At 31.4% G+C, this 24,965-nt stretch overlaps 1 protein-coding gene and 1 non-coding gene across 2 annotated transcripts; both read left to right on the top strand.

Moving 5' to 3' along the window:
* Nucleotides 1-14,956: 14,956 nt before the first annotated feature.
* Nucleotides 14,957-18,023, top strand: LOC139901713 (protein SIEVE ELEMENT OCCLUSION B-like). Its single transcript, XM_071884391.1, has 3 exons — nt 14,957-14,982; nt 15,974-16,029; nt 17,346-18,023. The coding sequence occupies exons 1-3, from the start codon at nt 14,957-14,959 to the stop codon at nt 17,987-17,989; spliced, it is 726 nt and encodes a 241-aa protein (XP_071740492.1). The 3' UTR covers nt 17,990-18,023.
* A 6,288-nt stretch (nt 18,024-24,311) lies between these two features.
* Nucleotides 24,312-24,418, top strand: LOC139903341 (small nucleolar RNA R71). Its single transcript, XR_011778167.1, has one exon. It is a non-coding gene; the product is annotated as a small nucleolar RNA R71 (small nucleolar RNA).
* Nucleotides 24,419-24,965: the final 547 nt, after the last annotated feature.

Here is a 24,965-nt window from a genome sequence, read left to right as displayed (position 1 = left end):
TCCTCTAATATTGAATCTCAATATTGATACGTAAGCACTTATAATTTAATTTTTACATACTAATAGTGTATCCCTGACTAGTACTCGAGTATATAGGATTATGCATGCTTGTACTTTTGATATTGCCGTTAGATAGGTTATGTTGAATCCTGAATTAGTTACACATGCGGTTGAGATAAGGTATAAGATATGCATGTCGTTGGAAAGCTAGCAAAAAATTAAGAACTTTTCATTTAGATATCAAATGGTTTTGATGAAGGGATTAGAAGTTATAGTCAATTGAATTTTTGTATTATTATTAAAAATGATTATTACTATCGTCGTTATATCATCGTTCAAGTTTTTATCTAATTATTATTATTATTATTATTATTATTATTATTATTATTATTATTATCATTTTAAATAAAATTATTATTTTAAAGTTAATATTAAAAAGTATCGTAAATATTAAAGTTATCATAATTAGAATTATCATTTTATCATAATATCATTGTTTTTAGTAAATATAAATATTGATATTTTTATTAATAGAATAATAATAATCATTATTACAAAATAATACAACTTTTACTTATTTATTTTATCAAATAAATATGTAATACAAATAATATAGTTACCTTAGTAAAACCTATCGTAATATTTTTATGATATTAAATGAACTTTATAAATTTTATTATTTAAGATATATAAAAGTATATTTTTATATAAAATTATATTTATTAATAAAAGAATTATATTATTTACTCTAATAAATCTTTTAAAAATATTTAAAAATATAAAATGACGATATTTAAACTATATAATAATCACGTATAAATTTTGAAAATCATTTTGAGTCAAATTGACTTTCGTTGACTTCTGCATATTAGTCTCGAGCATTAGGATTGTGGTACACTATGACTTGACCTAATTTGTTAAGACAAATATTGACCAACATATAAATATATATACTTAATTTAGGTTCGTGAATCCGAGGCCAACCTTGCACTTGTTCAATGCCATCATATGTAATTCTACTACGAAATACAGTATTGCGAGTTTATTATGAGTTGGAATTTATTGAATCGAGACAGAAATTGTAGCTAACGATGGTTAAATTGCGGACGAAGGATGTACCTCATTGCATATTAGTAATATGAATTAACCGAGTAGTTAAGATTCACACATAATAGCTTAGTATGAGAATATTTATTTTGATCTCAAAATTTATATATATATAAAATATACATATAATTTCTTCAGAGGGAGTGAGTTAATACTTCATAACTAGTTGATACAATATACGCGTTATTGATTCGTAATGATGTCCACAGTAATTCTTGAACTGATGGAGTTTGTGATGTTATAGGTGCTACTGATTCTGATGACACTGACGGTACTGACTGTGATGGTGATGCTACGGTACTGTTGATGCTGTTGGTAAAACAAGTCGAGCTTATAAATCACGCATCATTCTTGTCAGGGTTTCTACTCTTCCTTCTATCATTTCGATTCACTCATCTGATTTATGGTTAGGGTTAGAATAGATAATCTCTAAGACTTTAGAGATTACATAATCACCGCCGAGTGTTTCTCCAATGAAGTTATGAATCAACACTTTATCGTTTGTTGTTGCTGGTATTCCTTAGTATCTACAGGGCGTATGACATTGGTGCTCGTGGGACAGATTGTAAAGTTGAGGTTTACAATGCGGTTGTGGTTGGGTGTAACAACCCAAACCAACCGACGACTAAACCTATCAAATTTTCGAGGCAAAAAAAATTTTTGCTGGATGACAGGTTGCGCGCCGCGCGGACACCCTTGCGCGCCGCGCAAAAAGGGGCTGTCCCCGGTGCGCTTTAATGCGAAAAAGATTAGGTGCTTCCCGACACATTTAGCCAAAACGCTTTTAACCGAACATTTATATATGTAAAACTAACACATAACTAAGGTTTAAACGAGTTTTACAAAGTGGGGCCCACACGTGCCCAAAACGCCGCTAAGTGTAAAAATACAAATTTAATACAAATTAGAGTTTCGACCACAAAAAGTTTAATTGCCAAACGACACAACGAGCATGGTGTTTGGGGTTAAACTACCCAAGTCTCGGTCAAACTCCAAGCCAAAGCCAAAAGCGCTTCCTAATCATCAAAGCGGGAAACTTAATCCAAGGTAATGCCCTTACCCTTATCCACACACGAACCTATAAAAAGGTAAACAACGAGAGGGTAAGCAAAGCTTAGTGAGCAAAATAATTATACATATACATATATAATCTACCTACTTGCATCACTTACACAACATCATACTCGGTTTAACATTTCGACAATCATACAACAATATTATGCATATACCATGAACCGCAAATCCACAAGTAGCTAATAATACAATAGCATACGATTCATAATTAAATACATTCAATACATAATTCACGCAACCTTGGTTAACCAATTCGAACAAGGGAAACGGTACTTACAAGACCGTTGGAGTTCATAACATCCACTAGTGTTACTTACACACCGCGTAATCACTAATCCCCCGGGTGATGTCTTGAACACCGCGACTAACTCACCCTTACGACAATGTGGCGTCTTAAACACCGCGACGAATCCACACTTCATTCAATACAATGAGTGGTGTCTTAAACACCGCGACAATTCCACTCCCATGACAATATGGTGTCTTAAACACCGCGACAATACCACATGTCAATTAAACAATGAGTAGTGTCTTAAACACCGCGACAATACCACTCGTCAAACATACTATGAGTAGTGTCTTAAACACCGCGACAATACTACTCGTTACCTAGAATGTGGTGTCTTAAACACCGCGACAATTCCACATTCGTACACACAAATAAATACATTATATACGTACACGCATAATTATTCCACTCACCTTAGCGCCAAGATGATGATTATGCACTTCCGATCTTCAAAGCAATCGTACCTAATACATAAGTACACATTCAATTACGCAACTAGTGGAATTAACCACAATACTTACACTTGAGCATTTAATGACCCAATATGCATTAAATAGCTCGACTATACCAAAACCGCCCATAAATGGCCAAGACTCAACTAACATCAATAAAGCTAGTGAATTAAAGTCTATTAACTTCAACTAGCATAAACTTAGGGTATTTCATGCCCATTTCACCCCATTAGGTCAACCTTGACTCATTTGACCCATTTTCAAGTTTTTCATCATTTATAAGAGTGCTAATGACTAGCAACTCGATTCAACACTTACAAAACCTCAAACACATGAATAAACCCTAGGTTAACACCCTTTGGGTCATCTTTTACCAATTTAACCCAAACTAGGTCAACATTACCCATCTTGACCCATTTTAATACTTAACCCTAAAATTGGGTCAACTTCACCAAAAACCCTAACTCTTAACATTTAAGGTCTTCATACCCATTAAATCGCTAGGTTTTAACACAAAACACTAACATTAACCAACATTGGTCCATTTTGACCCATTTGACCTAATAAAAGTCAATACACTCATTTTGGGTCATCTATACCCAAATAGCACCCATTTATACATCAAGCAAGTGTTCTAACCAATTATTAGCCAATTAGGGTTTCTTAACATCAATTAACACTTTGAAACCCTAGGTTAGTTACCATTTAGTCTTCATGACTCAAATTACCCAAGAACACCCAAAAATCACTAATAAATGGGTTTGATGTTCACCATAAACCCTAACTCTAACCCTTTCACAACATTATACTAGGAAATCAAGATTAGAGCTTACCACCACAATCAAAATGTAGCTAGGAAGTAGATGAACAACTTTAGAACTTGAACTTTAGCAAGAAACCTCCTTCTTCTTCTTCAAAATGGGATCTCTCTCTCTCTCTAATATCCCACTCTCTCTCACTAAAATGAATTGGGAGGATAAGGTTGGTGAACAAGGGAGTAATTGAACTCCCAAACTACTGATCCAAGCATTAAATCCGGCCTTGAAGTGAATTTACCGAAATGCCCATCGTTTAAATTAAATAAAACAAGGAGAGCTGTCACCAGCGTTTTGCGCGGCGCGCCCTCCCTTTGCGCGGCGCGCAACCCCCTGTTTCCAGCTACTTTTCCATTTTAAACTACATAACAAAACTCCACAACCCGGTTTACTATTTAAGCATTATATATAATATAATTACACGGGTCTTACATTGGGGGTGGTAATGGTACTGTTGGCGTTGATGATGGTAGTATTGGTTATGCTGCTACTGCTGCGGCTGGTGTTTGTAACCTTTGCACCATATTCTCCAAAGCCACTACCCGAGCGCGAAGCTCGTTGACTTCTTCTATTACACCGGGGTGATTTTCGGTTCGGACGAGCAGATAAATAAAATCTAGAATTTGATGTAGTATATAATCGTGACGAGATACTCTGGAAATGAGAGAGAAAATGGTGTTTCGGACAGGTTCGCCGGTAAGTGCTTCAGGTTCTTCGCCAAGAGGGCAATGTGGTGGATGGAAAGGATCGCCTTCTTCTTGTCTCCAATGATTAAGGAGGCTATGAACCCATCCTCAATTCATCCAAAATAGATGATGGCTGATTGGTTGATCCATTCCAGTCACACTACTTTCGGAGCTTGAGTGGGATTCCATATCGGAATTCGAGGGACTTGAACTAATGATGAATTCCATTTCGTTCGATTGAATAAAGGATTTTTCGATATGAAATGATTTTTCGATTATCGGGTGGTATTCTAATTACATAGAATATCTATATATATAGCGCAAAAGATTTCGTAGATTACGGAAGAATTTATGGGATATGTCAGGTAAAGTTTACAGTAACAGATACGCTAAGATATAAATTTTGTCTATACACTATTCATGCAATCAATGCAGTAAGACGTGCCTAGACTAAGAATGATAAGCAGGCAATTTTCGACAAAAATGATAAGCAAAACTTTTGACATGCAGACACAGTCGAAGTCCAGACTCACTAATGCATCCTAACGACTATCAGTTAGACACAATAATGTAGACCTGGTTCGCTAAGACCACCGCTCTGATACCAACTGAAATGACCCGTTCATATACATTATAAATGATTCACAATAGTTGATTACATTGCGAGGTATTTGACCTCTAGAAGATACATTTTACAAACATTGCATTCGTTTTTAAAAGATAAACTTTCTTTTCATCTAAAGTTGACAGCATGCATACTATTTCATAATACATCCAACTATAACTGACTTAATAATAATCTTGATGAACTCAATGACTCGAATGCAACGTCTTTCGAAATATGCCATGAATGACTCCAAGTAATATTCTTAAAATGAGCTAATGCACAGCGGAAGATTTCTTTAATACCTGAGTATAAACATGCTTTAAAGTGTCAACCAAAAGATTGGTGAGTTCATTAGTTTATCATAATCCATCAATTCTATAATTTTAATAGACCACAAGATCCTCATTTCTCATAAATATTATTACACTCGCAAGTGTATAAAATCCATTCGTATGATGAACACCTGGTAACCGACATTAACATAATGCATATAGAATATCCCCCGCATACTAGCAAGTATGCCATAATATCGGCAATCACAATCACCATTTAAATCGAAGTACTAAAGCATTCCAAATTCCAGAATGTGGTTTGTTAGGCCCATAGATCTATCTTTAGGATTCGCGTCAATTAGGGGCCATTTCCCTAATTCTTAGGTTACCATACTTGAAGGGGTTATATTCGGTTTAATAATCCAACCATACAATGTAGTTTTAAGTACTTGTGTCTATTTCGTAAAATAGTTATAAAAGCAGCGCATGTATTCTCAGTCCCAAAAATATATATTGCAAAAGCATTTAAAAAGGGAGCAAATGAAACTCACAATACTGTATTTTGTAGTAAAAATACATATGACGTCATTGAACAAGTGCAAGGTTGGCCTTGGATTCACGAACCTATATTAATTATATATATATTTATATGTTTGATCAATATCTGTCTAATAATTTAGGTCAAGTCGTAGTGTATCACAATCCTAATGCTCGAGACTAAATATGCAAAAGTCAACAAAAGTCATATTGACCAAAATGTCTTCCAAAATTTATACATGATTATTATATAGTTTAAATATAGTCGTTTTATATATTTAAATATTTTTAACAGATTTTATTAAAGTAAATAATATAGTTCTTCTATTAATAAATAAAATTTTATATTAAAATTTATATAATAAAAATATACTTTTATATATCTTAAGTAATAAAATTTATAAAGTTCATTTAATATCATAAAAATAATATGATAGGTATTATTAATGTAATTATATTATACGTAGTAAAATATCTTTGTATCACATATTTATTTGATAAAATAATATTGATAATAATAATAAAAATAAGTAAACTTGTACTATTTTGTAATAATTATTATTATTCTACTAATAAAAATAACAATAATTATATTTTCTAAAAATGATAAAATGATAATTTTTAATAATAATAGTACTAAAATGATAATAATAATGATGTTTCATATTAACAATGATATTTTTATTAAAAATAATAATTTTAGTAAAAATGATAGTTTTAATATTAATAATACTTTTAATAACAATAATAGTAAAATAATGAAAACGATATTTTTCCTTTAAATCAATATCTTACAATATCTTAATTTCATCATGATACTCATACTCATTATTTTCTAATCGCTTCGTTTAATAGCTTTTAGTCGTCTTTTTTATCGCGTTCATATTAATAATAATAATAGTAATCATAATAATTAGATGTTACTAATATTAGTTTTAATTATAATAATACTAATAATAATAATATTAATGATAATACTAATAACTATTAGAATGATGATGATAATAATAATAATAATAATAATAATAATAATAATAATAATAATAATAATAATAATAATAATAATAATAATAATAATACTAATTATAACCTTAACGATAATAACGATAATAATAATAATAATAATAATAATAACAATAATATCTTTTATTAATAATGACAATGATAATAATAATAACAATAATAATAATAATAATAATAACAATAATTAAATTATAACGACGATAATAACGACGATAATAATAATCATTTTTACAAATATTCAATTGACTATAACTTCTAAACCGTTCATCGAAACCATTCGATATCTAAATGAAAAGTTCTCAATTTTTCGCTAGCTTTCCAATGACATGCATATCATATATCTTATCTTAATAGCATATGTATTTAATTCAAGATTCAACATAACCTATCTAACGACAATAACGAACGTATAAGCATGCATAATCCTATATACTCGAGCACTAGTCAGGGATACACTGATAATATATAAAAGTTAAGTTATGAGGGCTCACGTATCAATATTAAGATTCAATATTGCAGGAAAAGTACGTAGACGCAACGGAGATGATAAATACTAGTTTGACTCATGAGCAATACTCCCAAACCATACCCATAACCTCCATAGCTATAACCCATAATTTTCTTAGCTCTATCCCGCCCGAAAAACAATATCGAAATCACTCGGACAGCACTCCGTCGTAATATTTTATGTATACTAATAATATCTTGAAATAATACGGAGTAAATATATATATGTAAATCGATTAAGAGAGTTTAGAGAAAATATTTTTCAAGTTTCTATGAAATAATGAAACCTATTGAATTTTATTTATAATAGATTTTTGAATTATTAAAGTGAATTATTAAAGTATGAATTATTAAAGTGAATTATTAAAGTATGAATTATTAAAGTGAATTATTAAATTATGAATTATTAAAGTGAATTATTAAAGTTAAAGTAAAGTAAAAATAAAGTAAAGGTAAAGTTTAAGTATAGTAAAAGTATAAAACTATGTACGTATAATACGCGTATAAATATATATAATATTAATTTAAATCGTTATATATATTTAATAAAATAAAATATAAATATCGTTATTTTTATCATACTGGTTAAGTAATGAATTGTCAAAAGTGGTTCTAGATATTTATAAAAGTTATATACGTTTTAATAATAAAGTTCTTTTTAAACTGAAAACGTTTTTGTACATTTGAAACTATATCAAATAAATATGATAATTTTGTTTTCCAAAACTAAATATATTTAAGAATCATTTTATTTAAAGGTTAAAATAATGGAAATCGTTATATCATAAAACGTTTTAGAAAAGTAGAATCATATATATTCATAATAGGTTTCAAGTTTTTAAATTACAGTCTGTTGGTGAAGCATGGGATAAAGTCCAAAGGTTAAATAGACGTATGAAATCATCTTAATGAAAAATGTCGAGTTACTTAACTTGTCGATATCCAACATCTAAGTTATTTACACTCCACGTTCTTACTTATAAATCATTTTACCATTTTCCGAATGTTGTCAAAAAGAATAGATTTCTTAAATCACAGTGGACCTCATAACATGGACCCGTACTCATATCACAATGTATCTAATAAATCAATCATTTGATATTATCTTCTAATTCCATTGATAAACATATTGAAACAAATACATTCGTGTAAAGTATTATACGTTTAATACTTTATTAATATTCTCAAGTTATAATATATATATACATATATATGCATATCTATTTATATATAACGGTTCATGAATCGTCAGAATTTGGTCGAGGTTATAATGAATGTATGAACACCGTTTAAAATTCTTGAGATTTAACTTAACAAACTTTGCTTATCGTATCGGAATAATATAAAGATAAAGTTTAAATTTGGTTAGAAATTTCTGGGTTGTCACAATTGTCATGTGTGTTGGCATGTGATATGGGTTAAAGTTCGGGTGTCAATACCATATCATGTGGTAGCATGTGGTGTGGGTTAAAGTTCGGGTGTCGATACCACATCATTACGTGTGGCTTGAAATGTGGGTTTAAAGTTCGGGCGTGCGATACCACATTGAGCGTGACATGTGGGTTTAAGTTCGTTTAACGACCCGTTCATATCGATTATAAACGATTCATCTCAATTGATTTCATTGCGAGGTATTGACCTCTTATGATACGTTTTACAAACATTGCATTCGTTGAAAGACAACTCATTTCAAAATATAACCTTTCGATACAAATGATATATGATTCTCCTAATATAAATGACTAATCTTTTATAACAGTCTTTTTGAACTCAATGACTTGAATGCAACGTCTTTTGAGATATGCCATGAATGACTCCAAGTAATATTGCTAAATGAGCAAATACACAGAGGAAGATTTCTTTCATACCTGAGAATAAACATGCTTAAAAGTGTCAACCAAAAGGTTGGTGAGTTCATTAGTTTATCGCAATCAATTATTTCCATCATTTTAATAGACCACAAGATTTCATTTTCATAGTTAACTGCAGGAACACTCATCTGCAAAAGTTATGATACAGGAACACTCATCTGTATAAAATCATTCATATGGTGAACACCTAGTAACCGACATTAACAAATACATCTAGAATATCCCCAAATATACAGGTACACTCATCTATATATAAAACTGAAGTACTAAAACATCCATAACCTGGATGGGGTTTGTTAGGCCCATAGATCTATCTTCAGGATTCGCGTCAATTTGGGGATCTGTTCCCAAATTCTTAGGCTACCAAGCTAAAAAGGGTGATATCCGATATAATAATTCAACCATAGAATGTAGTTTTAAGTACTTGTGTCTATTCCGTAAAACAGTTGTAAAAACAGCGCATGTATTCTCAGTCCCAAAAATATATATTGCAAAAGCATTTAAAAAGGGAGCAAATGAAACTCACAATACTGTATTTCGTAGCAATAATGCAAATGACGGCACTGAACAAGTGCAGGGTTGGCCTCGGATTCACGAATCTATATTAGTTATATATATAATATATGTTGGTCAAAATCTATCTAACAATTTAGGTCAGGTCATAGTGTATCACAATCCTAATGCTCGAGATTATCATGCAGAAATTAACAAGAGTCTTTTAATCCAAAAATGACTTACAAAATCTATACATGTTTAATATATAACTTAAATATAGTCGTTTTATGAGTTTAAATGTATTTATCAGATTTTATTAGAGTAAATAATATAAGTCATTTATTAATAAAAATTTATATTAAACTTTATATATGATAAAAAAATATACTTTTATATATCTCAAATAATAAAATTTGTATAGTTCATTTAATATCATAAAAATATAGTGGTATGTATTATTAATGTAATTATGTTACATGTGGTAATAATATCTTTGTATTACATATTTATTTGATAAACTAATATTGATAATAATAATAAGTAAAAGTTGTATTATTTTGTAACAATAATAATAGTTATTATTATTCTACTAATAATAATAATAACAATATTTATATTTACTGATGATGATATTAATTATAATAAAATGATTATTCTAATCATGATACTTTTAATAATAACGATACTTTTTATTATTAACTGTAATAATAATAATATTTTATAAAAATAATAATTTTATTCAAAATGATAATTTTTAATAATAATAATACTAAAATGATAATAATAATTATATTTAATAATAACAATGATATTTCTATTAAAATCATAATTTTAATAAAAATGATAGTTTTAATATTAATGATACTTTTAATAATAATAATAACGATAAAAATAATAAAATGATAGTTTTGATAAAAAAATATTAATTATTTTAATAATAATAATAATAATAATAATAATAATAATAATAATAATAATAATAATAATAATAATAATAATAATAATAATAATAATAATAATAATAATATTGATGATATTAATAATAACCTTAATGATAATAACGATAGTAATAATAATAACAATAACAATTTTTAATGATAATACTTATATTAATAACGATAATGATAATATTAATATTAATTATTAGATAATAATAATAATGACGATAATAACGACGATAACGATAACGATAACGATAACGACGATTGTAATAATAATAATCATTTTAATAATAATACTAAAATTAATGATAATTCAGTTGACTATATCTTTTAATTCGTTCATCGAAACCATACGCTTTCTAAATGAAAAGTTATTAATTTTTCGCCAGCTTTCCAACGACATGCATATCATATACCTTATCTCAGTAACATATGTACTAAATTCATGATTTATCATAAACTATTTAATGACGAAACTAAACATACAAGCATGCATAATCATATATACTCGAGCACTAGTCAGTGATACACTATTAATATATAAAAATAAGGTATGAATGCTCACGTATCAATATTGAGATTTAATATTGCACGAAAAGTACGTAGACGCAACGGAGATGATAAACACTAGATCGACCTCACGAGCATACCCCCGAACATTACCCATAACCTCCATAGCTATAACCCATAATTTCCTTAGCTTTATCCCGCTCGAAGAACCCGTTTTGTATTAACTCGCTCATGACCTCGTCGTAATATTTTATGTATACTACATAATAATACTACTAATAATGATAATACGATTAATAATAATAATATTAATCTTAATAATAATAATAATAATAATAATAATAATAATAATAATAATAATAATAATAATAAATAGAGTAGAGACTTTGCTTATCGTGTCGAAAACATATAAAGATCAAGTTTAAATTTGGTCAGAAATTTCCGAGTTGTCACAGTTCGGGCGTTCGATACCACCCGTAGGTTAGTGAAAATTGTGTGTTTGTATCACTAATGGTTATTGTAAACAATCGATGGTCTTCGTGAGAGCCATTCCCTTGTGCTTATGGTTAACCATAATGTGCGTTTTGTTGTTGTTGTTTAACATACTATGTTGATTGTATGTTCATTATAACGCTTGTTGCAGTGCTTATAGTATGCTTGGTTTTTTTGGTATGCGGGTCGGTAAGTTATATGCATATATGTATAGATATTTCTCTCACTAAGCTTTGCTTACCCCTCGCGTTGTTTACCTTTTTAAAGGTACCCGTTGGATTTCTTGGAAGTTCTAGTGACTAGACTAGAATGCTAGGAGCTTGCTTGAGCTTGGCGAAATGGCTTGTAGCCTTTGGACTTGGGTAGGGGATTGATAAAATCCCCGAGATCATGCTCGTAATATTGGGTTGGGTTATTGAGTCAAAAACCCGACGTTTTGTGTACTTGGGTCGAAATTGCCACATTTTTTTGTATCGGGTCATTATATCCTAATGGTTGGTTTGATATAATTGCAACTTAATGAATTGTTGTACTTTGAGTATTGGGTAACTCTTGAGAAGGTTTGGAAAAAAGTTCAAGACTAGTCTTTATTGGATTTATGGCGAAAACTTGATTATAAAAATGCAGCAGCAATTTCTTTGCTAGGTTGCGTCGCGACCCATTATGTCGTGTCGCGACTTATAAAGAGAATTGGATGCCGAAGTCGAAAAATGGTTTTGGGCATCTGGTATAGTGGAAGGTCGAGTCGCGACCCTTTAAGCCGCATTGCGACTTTGTTATGGAGCTGATGGTCAGATCATGGTTTAGGTTCGACATTAAAAACTCGCTTTGGGTCGCGAAGCCTGTAAAAAAATGTGTTATCTTTTCGAGTAAAGGGTTCGAGGTCGTTTCATTGTTGTAGTCACAATCTTCGTTCATGTCATATATGAGTTATTAGTGGAGGTATCTTATAAGCATCAAAATCATACTGAATGGGTGGTCAGTATTGGTGGGTTTCAATTAGGAATAACAATGGATGTCTGATCCATCGAATATGTATCTGGTCAATTTAAACAGATATGTATGATCTAAATGGATGATAAGTGGATATGGATATAGATGTTGTTGATGTGAAAAGTTACTGGATCGGATATAAATGACAATTTATCATCCATGAATATATCCATTTACCATCCGAAATACATATATACATATTTACTTAAATATTTTACATATCCTTATATTTGTACACTATAAGCTATTAACATGTTATAGAAAATATAGTTTGTGAAGATACAACTAAGTGAATAGTATCAAATTCGCATATCTTAATTATTTATTAACATATTTTGATGATTTCATTTCATAATATAAATATTTTTATATAAACTTAACATTTAACGGATATCCTTTTACCTGTTTATTCTAACGGATATGAATATGAATAAATGAGTTATATTTAATTTAAATGGATATGAATATGGATTTAAAAATTAAATGGATATGGATATGACTATAGGATCACCCGATACATATCTGATTCATTGTCATCCAAATTTTCACTACTCGAGCTCGGCTTTAAAAACTCGATTCCAGTCGAGCCTGAATGAGAGCCCGAGCTTAAACATATTTTGAAACTCGTTTAATAAACGAGCCCGAGCTCGAGCTTTATATCTCGAGCTCGAATAGGCTCGCGAGCCTAAACGAGTTTTTATTATATATATATATATATATATATATATATATATATATATATATATATATATATATATATATATATATATATACACTAAACTACTATTTTATAATAATATAATTAATAATTTAATTTCACTATAATTATTATAATTTTTATATAGTTAAAATATTAATATTATAATTTATTTTACGTGACTAAAAAATGGACATAATTAAAAATATTATTAATAAAAGATATTACGTAATAAACGAGCCGAACCCGAACTTCTATAATATCAAATGAGCCGAGCTCGAGCTTAAGATATTAGGCTCGAACCGAGCCGAGTTTGAACTTGAGCTCTGTGAATTTCAAACGAGCCGAGCTTGAGCCTAGTCGAGCTCGGGCTCCACTCGGCTCGTTTACACCTTTCATAAATAGTTACCTAAGAATCTACTAGTACATCCCCCCAACACACACACACACACACACAGATATTTATAGAGGAATACAGCATGAGTTTGGACTAAAATAATTAAGTATATAATATAATGGTCCATAAACAATAAGCCTGCTCAAAGTACGTTGATCCCAACAAGTTTTCTAAAAATTTTATAATCCGGATTATGGGCCTAGTATTATAGAATAATATAGATTAGATTGATTACTTGTCTTTAACTAATTAATTACAAAATAGTACTCCGTATTATATTGTGTTGAACAAAAATTGACGAGTTATAATTGACTGTTAGTTATACATGGTATAAATAAAGAGTACATAGTGGCCCAAAGTTAAAAAGTCGAGAGCCGAAATTCACTACTTCCAGTAAACATTGAATTTCGGCGTGCAATACAATATGAATATACATAATGACTTTAGATTATAATGTACAAGAATAGCTGAACCTAAATATTGATGAAAAATTCTGATAAGTACCTCTCAAATAAAAGAACTTTCTGAACTTTCTATGTAAGCATATTTACATTTACAATTTACAATTTACATTTACATTTACAATTTACAATTTACAATTTACAACAAATATAACAGCCGACACCAGTGAACAGTAACGGGGGCATTTTGGTCATCTAACCCTCTTAAATGAAACACGTGCTACCTTATTTGTTGTTACCACTCCAGTATCATTACCCACTAACAAACCAATCCATCCCCTCTCTCTAAAAAGTGAAAATCCCCCAAATCTTTTACGTGGTCGATCAGGCCTTCATGCCGCCGTATTAGCCGACACCACTACCACCGATGAATCCGTCATGATTTCCCCTACAAAACCGTATAATTTTTATGTATTAACGTCAGCTTTTTCGAAAGCGCCGAAAACATCTCCGGTGACCGGACTGTCGACGAAGATGACGACGTAAATACGTTCTTCTCGGTAACGACGATAATCTAACGTATGTGACTGGTTTCTTTTAAGTCCTTTAAATAATTTGTGTGGAATTAATTTCGGGTTTTGAATCTAGGGTTTTGCATTTATTTTGGAACCCATGTAGATGATGATCGGGATTTTGTTTTGATGTTGGCGATAGGTGCATTATCTGGTTTGTATACATTTTTATGGAAAGTTACAATTTTTTTTTTTTATGATTATTCATGTCATTTGATATGGCTTATGTTTATTGTGTTGATTGGTAATTTGCTATATACGGAGTACATGTTTATGCTTTATGAATTTTGATTTTAACTGGGGTTTCTTTATTGGTATAAATTTGATTGTAAGTATGTTCTGTCTCTTGCATTTGCTGTTTCGATGGTATTAGTTTTGTTTAGCATATGAGCTGCTCGATGAAATTTTTGAAAGAAAGTTGTATTGGAGAATGCTAATTTCACTTATTCTTTGCTTCAGCCTATTTTTATTTATCGCTAGATTGTGGTTATTTTTTGGTTTTGCTTTTATTGTCTTTTAACTCAAATGTGTTTGTTAATCTAGAAAAGAAAAATGTCTTTGGTTGTGAGTGTTGTAGTTTCAAATATGTAAATATATGTTAAGGTTTTGGATGTTAAAATTTTGGGTGTAAACATATGTTTGTTAACTTGAAAAAAAAAAGAGTTTGATTGTTAAAAAAGATGCAGTTGTTATTTTGTAGTATGAATGTTATTGCATGTTACAGTAGTTAATCCTTAAAAAAAAAAGTGTGTGTCTGTGGATGTTAAAGTTTTGAATGTAAACCTAGGTATGAATGTGAACATGTGTTAAAATTGAGTTACATATGTATTAAAACTGAGTTAAACCTATGTGTTTGTTTTAAGTTTAATATGTATTAAAATTGAGTTACAAAATGGTATTTTCACTTTTTTTTATTTGCTACAGTATGCTTTTTCTTTGTGATATGAATGTTTATGTTAGAACTGAGTTACATATGTAAATTTATGTGTTTGTTTTAGGTTTAATATATATGTTCAAGCTGAATTACTTAATATGAATGTTATTGAATGTTGCAAATATGATTTGCGTATTTGTTTCTGATGTATGTGCTTGTGAGTATAGTGTATAATGTATTAATTGATGTATAACGTATAATGAATACGATAGCAATTGCAACCTATTAGGAAATTTTTTATAATGTTTGATATTTTTAAATGTTGATATTTTGTGTTTCTCATGTCATGTAATTGTTGTAGGTTTAATTGCTGTTGGCAATTTGGTTTTCTGCATTTGCTCTTTCTCACACATAAAGGTATTTTTATTGCATTAACGAATTTTTTATGTTTAAATTCATGTCATTTGATATGGCTTATGTTTATTGTGTTCATTGGTGTACACGGAGTACATGTTTGTGCTTTCTGAATTTTGATTGTAACTGGATTTTCTTTATTGGTATATATTTAATTCTAAATTTGATCTAATTGTCGTTGAAATGTGTTTCCTCAGTAACTCACTAAAATTGTGACAGTTTTTCAGTTTTTACGTTCTATATCAACATATTTTAGTACTTCGAAATAAAAACTCTGTTCGATTGTCTATCTATATGTAGGACTGAGTTTGTGTGTTTTTGCTTCTTATTGATTTTTGTATGATGTTTGCATTTTTCAGTTTCATGAAGTGTTGGCTTTTTGAATCTTTATTGAATAGCAATTTTGAGACTTCGTTAATTACACGGGAATTTGATCAAACACTAACATGGGTTGTTGGAGGTGTTTATGAATTTTATTATCATCTCCTCCATAATTTTAGAAAAAATTCTTCATAGACTTGAAAAGGTATTGGCCTTTTTAATTTGGCTGAAAAATTTATTGACTGCTCAACTCAACTGGTTTTGCTGTTACCGGTAGTGTGGTTGGTAGCGTATTGTCTTTGTCATGTTTTTGAAAATCAACCGTTCGAGCTAATCCTGTCACCTTTGGTAATGTTTTTGCCTCAGTTTGTTATTCTTTATTATCGTTAATATTAATATTCTTTTGTGAAATTTCTTATTTCCATAACTTTATTTCGATGCTAGTGGCTTATAAATACCCAGCAATTGAGACCCATAGCTCGAAATATGGGTCCAATTTAGACCCATATGAAGCCTGACGAATATATATAAGGTACAACGGGTCATTAATGGGTCCTAACGGGTCTCGACCCAACCCGACCCGTTTGAACAACTTCGAACATTCTAAAATATCCGACCCGTTCGACCCATTCAGGTCTCGACCCAACCCATTTTGAAAAATCTGACCCATTTGACCCATGACCCGTTTTAAAAATATTATTTTTTAGATGTTCCGCAAGTTTAAGAAACATTGAGTAACGGGTCTCGACCCAACCCGACCCATTTAGTACAACCCGGTTGAACCATCTAAAATAATTGACTTGTTCGACCCGGGACTCCTTTTAACCCAAACCCGTTCAGGTCTCGACCCAACCCGACCCGTTTGTGGTTACGTTCTAACATATTCTTTCTTACAAAAATGAAATTTTTTTTACCCGGCCTTCAACTTCTTACATATTCACATATAGAGTGGATTTGCAAATTACTAACATATAAAGTGGTGTACAATGATATTTTAGATAAGAGAAGACAAATATATATCTTCTTGTATGGAGGGGAAGACATTGAGTGGATTCGCAAATTCACCAGCAAGGCGCGGGCCATGGCAACTGCAGCACGCATCTCATTAGAGATGGTGTACGTCGGAAAAAGCAAGAAAAGGGAAAACGTCCGCAGGGCAATTGCCACCATCAACGTCGAGAAACTTGGTTACTGTTGGCAAGACACTACTTTAATCAGGTTCTTTTGGACCCGTATAGAAAGTATGTTATACTCCAAGATTCAACTCAAACGGGCTGACGATCAAGACCTTATAATGCTGCAAATCAAGAAACTACTCAGCTACGACAAAAACGGATCGTGGGCCCTACTTTGTAAAGGATCACAAATACTAACAAATGGATATGGTTTGACCATGTTACAAACGCCGTCTTACTTTGACTTATGGAAGGAACATATCCCGACACGGGGTTTTGATATGTCGTTTATGGATTATCATGATAAGCTTCAAGGTGCAATGAATAATTGTTGTCATTTTGAGTTTCCGATTGCTGCAGGTAGGATCCCTAAAGGTATGCGTTGCCCTGAATGTCATCGTTTGATGGAGAAACACATTGCTTTTAATTGTTGTCATGAACAAACTGGCCTTATTGAACCGTATTGAGCTACATTAATGGAAGTTTACACAAGTTGTAGTGGTTTGTTGATGTGTGCAGCGGAGGTGTACAAAATAGAATTATTTTTATTACGAAATACGATACAAATTACACAAGTTTTAATTATTTAATTATGGGATATACCTAAACCTTGCTACAACACTTATAGGCAGTGTACCTAATCGTAGAGTAGTGTAGTTTTTAGTAAGTCCGGTTCGTTCCACAGGAAGACGGCTTATTGCGTACACTATATTTTTAAACAATTATATTTGTGTGTGTGTGTATATATATATATATATATATATATATATATATATATATATATATATATATATATATATATATATATATATTAGTAATATAATAGTATTATTATTATTATTATTATAAAAGGGGGGTTTTACCGTTTAATGACCGGTTTGCCGATTTTAAATAAAGCGTAAAGATAAATGACAGAATTTAAATTGCGATAAAGTAAATTGCAGTAATTAAAATGACAGTAAATAAAGGTACGATGAAATATGAAATAAAAGTATTATGCTTATTTAAACTTCTATAATCATGATGTTTGACGTTTTGATTTTAATTTATTTATCTGGGTTAATTGTCATTTGTCCTGGATTTATTTGATACCTATCTGGTTTTTGTCCATAATAGTCCATCAGTCATAATTATAAAATGCTCGTCAAATTAACCTTATTCTCGAAGTCAAATATTCCAACTAATTAGGGATTCGAATTGTAACAAGGTTTTAATACTTTGTTTAATGATTACACCCGGTTACCGACTGCGTATAATCCAAGGTTTTAATACTTTGTTAACAATTACACCAATTACCCTTGTATGTAATCCACCACTGTTTTAATAAGATATGAACATTAATTTACCCACTTGATCAGTTTGAATAATCAATTACCCAACCCGAATAATTAATTAAATGATCGTAAAAGATGTCGTATAAACGTCACTAAATAGGACATGCATAATCATTTAATAATTATTAGATTAATTAATTTGAAGATAGGTTCGACAGATTCCAATGAGTTGTCATTCGATTAGACAATACCCCCATCTATTAATAGTTCATAGTCCAATGTCCACAAGTGTCAGTTTTTTGTCCAAACTCGAATTATGGTACAAAATCCAATAACCCAATCTTAATATTTAGCCCAACATCACAATTACTTCGGCCAAATAAGCATAATAATAACTTAGTTACAAGACATTAATTTAAAAAGGAAGAACATAGCTTACAGTGATTATTTATAGCGTAGCGTTATACGGATAGAGTTCCGACTTACAAAACCTTAAAACATTCTTCCAATAACCTTATTATTATTAACTTAAAATTAAAATTAAAATTAAAATTATAAAATATAAATATAAATATAAATTGAGAGAGAGATATAGAAAATGGGTTCTGGATTCGGCAGAAGCTTGTGCCTTTTGTAGGCAGATTTTGAATTTGGCTGCTCCGCGAGTGCGGAGGTTTTGTGCCTCACAGCTCTGCGAGTGCGGAGCTTCGGATTCCAGCTCACCAATTTTTGGCCATTTGCTTGTCGACATAATTAATAAATATATATATAATATATATATAATTTATATAATTATATATATATTATATTATATTCTTGTGCATAGTTGACTTGTAATTTTAGCTCCGTTGACTCGCGCGTTAATGCTCGGTTCATGTCTCGGTTCCAGATTTTCGAACGCTTTTTCGTATGCTTAGATATCCTGTACTTTGCGTTTCGCGGCTTGTACTTTTGTCATTTTTAGACATTATTCATCAATAAATTGAACCATTTGGATTGTATCTTATACATTTGAGCTTTTTGGTCATTTGCGTCTTCAAATCGTCGATTCTGTCTTTTATCTTCGCACTTATTTATTTAAACGATTATTACATAAAATTAGAACAATTGCAACTAAAAGCTTTACATATTGGAAGGATATTGCGCCTAAATATATGTTCATTTGGAGCACTATCAAATATCTCCACACTTAAACGTTGTTTGTCCTCAAGTAATACATAACTTGAAATTAAATCACACTTCACTCGAATCACTTTTTTTATTCTCACACTTTATACATCAGTGATTTTGATACGGCGGTATAAACAATGATAGTAACGATGTGGTTTACAGTCCCACATGACTATGAAAATGTAGATCCTTTAAGGAAATTGGATCTTTTTGAAAACATTTGATCTTTTGAAAATTCATTCTAGCTTTTACCCTAGATAAGTTTTCCGGAATAACCCTTCACCGGTGTTTGCAAAATGTTTTTGTGGGTTGCGTGGGTTTTAGATTTGAAAATTTTAGCTCAAAACTTATGGTTTTGTGTCACCCACTTGCTAATCCTTGTATTAGGAAAGCAACACGTCCAGTATACTTGCTCTGTATATTACTTTTCGGTAAACTACCGTCCGGTTATAAAGGAAAGCGATGAACAAGCAACTGTTAAGGCAATGTCTAATGACATGCATTTGTTCATGGTCCACAACGTGTCGGATGCAATTACTATCCTTTGTAGGAGAAATAGTAAAGATCACCCTATAATTTTTCGGTCTGGCACAAGGTCCTGTCTTCGACCATGCTATGCAATCACCGTTCTTACGGTTGACACCCGATTTGGTTCAGGTGACCTAATGAATTTCGATGAATTCTTAGGATTTTACGTTCAACGGTAATGAACGCATTGAAAATAGGTTTTCAGAAAACAAATCGGTTTTAATTTTGATCAAAATATTTTTCTCGTTCAAGCTCGAGTTTAGACATATCATCGAATTCCATGAGTTTGTAATTCTCAGTTTTTAAAGTCAATATCAAGGATTGAGTAATATCAGGCTTAAATGCTGATTTTTAATCTTTAAGGAGATTATCCTTTCTGGGGGTCCGATTCATTAGTCTTATCAAGCTAATTTGCACGGCGCCCTCCCCATTTTACGAGACAGATCCTCTCATGGTTAGGATAAGTCTGACCACATGGCGACCCTATTTGATGCTGAGGTCCGTGGATTTCCTGCTGATTTTAGAGATTACTTTTCTAGATTTTTCGTCAACCTACAGCTGGTCTGGACGGCAATTTCTTGACATAAATCAAGAAGCGCGTGTCTTTTTCTGAAGACTTTACTTCATTTTAATGATAGAATTGATTCATTGTGTAGATCCATCTTTTCTTCCATTTATATTACAGTAATTCGGGTAAAACTGATTAGAATCGTCCAAAACAAAAGTACCTGCAATAATCTTGTACAAAATATGTGATATATGTTTTAAAGAACTTGGTAAATTCTTTCCACACTTAGCTTTTATTTATTCTTTTCTTTGCCTTTTTATTATCCTTTATTCCATTTTAAATGAATTCAAGCGTTTTGGGTTGTTTCTCAATTTATGTTCTCTCCGAGGTAACAATAATTTCGGTATTATCACCTAGTTTTATCGTTCATAAATATGTATAAACATGATTTTGAGTTCATTTAGTTGAAAAATTTTCAAATTTTCACAAAATTTGGCAATTAAATCAAGTGTAAACCCGAGAGAAATTATAACCCTTCTCCACACTTGAGATCATGCAATGCCCTCATTTGCATGAAATCAGACTATATTTATAAATTCATGAGGGTGATTAGTGTAGAAAAGTGATTAAAAATACCGAGTTTGCAAACATATTATTTTATATCACATTTGATATTTTGCGTCTTGTCGTCAAAATTAGTAGCTTTAGCTGAACTTTAATGTCAGTCTTTGAAAATGCGCTGTTTTACCATGTTTTGTACATAAGATAAACTATATATATATATATATATATATATATATATATATATATATATATATATATATATATATATAAAGCTTTATTTATTAAAACAATTTAAATGAATAATTTTTTAAAATTTTGTTTCCTTTTACTTTAGGTAGTTTCAGTATGTTTACCTAGTCCGTCCCTCGACAAAATTTAAAATTTGTCATTTTTAAAGCGATTGTTTTAAAAGCAAAGATTTTTGGGTTTTTTAATTTTTTTTGGTATACTTTAGATCAATAATATTCAAAATAATTATAACAAAATTTTTTGCCCCGCCATCGGGCAAAGCAATTTCGGTTCCATGACCTAGTCTTTAACTTACGACGAATTTTAGAAATCAATTTTTTAAACTTAATGAATTAAAGTAAATTTTGTTTTTAAATTCACACAAAACTTAAATTTAAAAATGCATATAAATTTCATATAAAACCTATAAAACAAAAAAATTTAGAATGGGGGGAGAAAACTAGTTATTTAGTGTCTGCTAGCGGAAAAGACCAATCGGATTCCATTCTCGGAACTACACGAGAACAGAACAACTAACTTTAGACAGCATTTTCTTTTTAGAACATTTGAATCTCCCCACACTTAGGTAGCTATGGTGTCGAAATTGTGATTAACTTCATTGTCAATTTCTCTTGGACCATAATCAACTTGCATATCTGTGACTTTTGCTTTAAGCCATTGGTCGGATTCCTGTGTAATATCCACAAATTCAACTAGTTTCGCCTTTTCTTTAGGCGATAGATTGGATACTAACCGGTTACATAACTTAAAGTTCCCCTTGGTTCTAGCATCGCGAATCCGTTTAATAAGTTTCTTCATTGAACTGTTAATAATGGGGTCATTTAATTTTGTATAAACAACGGGGTTCTTTGTTATCAGGTCATCATTAGGTGTTACTTCATCTTCCCCACACTTAGGCGTTTTATTATTGCTAAGCATTACCGTTGGAGTTGGTAAAACAATATGGTTCTTATCAATCGTTTTTGTTGGTTCAACGATTTTGGTTGGTGGAGATTTAGACTTACGACTCACAAATGTGATCGATTTTTCATCATTACTAAGTGTCATTCTACCCTCTCTTACATCAAATAACGCCCCGGTGGACGCTAAGAATGGTCGACCTAAAATTAGAGGAATGTTTGGGTCCTCTTCTATGTCAATGACAATAAATTCGACTAGAAAGGTTAAATTACCCACTTGAACGGGTAGGTTGTCAGCAATTCCAACTGGGTGCCTAATGGTTTGATCAAAGAGTCGAACACTCATTTTTGTTGGACTTAACTCACCTATACCTAATCTCTTATATAATGAAAGAGGCATAACACTTATACTCGCACCTAAGTCTGCTAGTGCATCATACATGACACAATCACTAAGTAGACAAGGAACAATAAATTCACCCGGATCACCCAACCTAGGTGAAGGTTTTGGTGGAACTGTCTTCACCGGGTTTATTTTTACGGTTTTTGTTTCTTGCACCTTCTTATTCTTCTTCTTCTTTCTAAAGGTATCACAAACTTTATTACCTATCACTTGCTCATACTCAACTCCTTTTCTTGGAAACGGGATGAGTGGTCTGTATGGTGCCACCACTGGCTTTACATACTCGGGTGGTGGTGGTGGTGTAACTTCTTCATTGTTACTCACATCTAAAACCTTCCCATCTTCTGGTGCTAGTTTTTCAGAATTTGTTGAAACCATGTTAACATTCTCATTCCGAGGATTTACTTCATTATTACTCGGTAGCTTTCCTTGTTCCCTCTCACTCATCATGCTAGCAAGAGTACCTACGTGTTTTTCAAGATCCAAAATGGAAGCTTGTTGAGTTCTAAATGACTGATCAAACCTCTCATTTATATGAGTTTGAGATGTAATAAATTGTGTTTGAGATTCCATTAGCTTTGCCATCATTTCTTCCAGATTTGGCTTTTTCTCTTCAGTTTGTTGTGGTGGTTTATACAAGCCAGGTCTTTGTTGATTGAAAGTGTTATTTTGAGTTGGTTGGTTATTCGAACTTTGTTGGTTGTACGAGTTATTGTTGGGTCCATTTGGATTGTAAGAATGTTTTGATTTCGATTAAAGTTTGGCCTTGGCGGTTGATAATTATTTTGATAATTATTTCCCGGCCTTTGGTTCATGTAGGAAACATTCTCTCGTTGTTCCATCGTTTGCTCAACATTACAATCTTTCGTTAAGTGTGGTCCACCGCATTGCTCACAACTGATTCGTATTGCGTGAATATCTTTAGTCATCTTTTCCATTCGTCTCTCGAAAGCATCTATTTTTGCGGAAATGGAATCAAAGTCATGGCTAGAATCGGCTCTAGCCGCTTTAGATGAATGAAAGATATCTTTTTCTTGATGCCACTCATGCGAGTGGGAAGCTGTATTATCAATTATCTTGTGAGCTTCGGTTGCAGTTTTCTTCATAATGGAACCACCAGCTGCTGTGTCGATGTCTTTTCGTGTAGTGACGTCAACGCCTTTATAGAAGATTTGCACTATTTGGAAAGTATCTAAACCGTGTTGAGGACATCCTCTCAACATCCTTCCGAATCTTGTCAATGCCTCATATAACGTTTCATTTGGCTTTTGCATGAACGTGGCAATTTCTCCTTGAAGTCTCACGGCTTTAGATGCCGGAAAGAATCTTTTAAGAAATTTCTCAACTAAAACATCCCATGTATCAATCGCTCCTTCGGGTAACGATTCTAACCAATCTTTGGCTTCTCCTTTTAAAGTCCATGGGAACAACATAAGATAAATAGTTTCATCCTCAACTTCTCGGATTTTAAATAGATTACAAATCCTATTAAAAGTTCGAAGATGTTCATTTGGATCTTCTTTTGTTGTACCACCGAATTGGCATTGATTAGTGACCATGTGTAGGATTTGTCCTTTGATTTGAAAATCTGGCGCATTAATATCTGGCTTAATAATGGCGTGACCTTGACACGTGCGTGTGGCTCTCATTCGGTCTTCCATACTTTGAGGTTTCGTTTCTTCCATATTTGAATTTGTTGAATCCGAATCACTAGAAGATTTTGATTTAACGGTTTGTGGTTCAGGAGGAATGATTAGTGGTTCAAGATCTTGGAATTGTCCTTGAATATCCTCTGGGTTCTCAATTGTGAAATCGGGTTCAAAAGATGGATTATCGGAAATTTGAATT

The sequence above is a fragment of the Rutidosis leptorrhynchoides genome, chromosome 3 (assembly GCF_046630445.1).
Source record: "Rutidosis leptorrhynchoides isolate AG116_Rl617_1_P2 chromosome 3, CSIRO_AGI_Rlap_v1, whole genome shotgun sequence".
NCBI lineage: Eukaryota > Viridiplantae > Streptophyta > Magnoliopsida > Asterales > Asteraceae > Rutidosis > Rutidosis leptorrhynchoides.
This window is presented reverse-complemented; position numbering and strand designations above follow the sequence as displayed.

What these genes read in the sequence shown, in the direction of transcription:
- LOC139901713 (XM_071884391.1), top strand. Translation starts at nt 14,957, where the DNA reads ATGGCTTATGTTTATTGTGTTGATTG. An exon ending in TATGTTTATTGTGTTGATTG is followed by an intron (nt 14,983 to 15,973) that starts GTAATTTGCTAT and finishes TAATTGTTGTAG; the next exon opens with GTTTAATTGCTGTTGGCAAT. An exon ending in GCTCTTTCTCACACATAAAG is followed by an intron (nt 16,030 to 17,345) that starts GTATTTTTATTG and finishes ATGATATTTTAG; the next exon opens with ATAAGAGAAGACAAATATAT.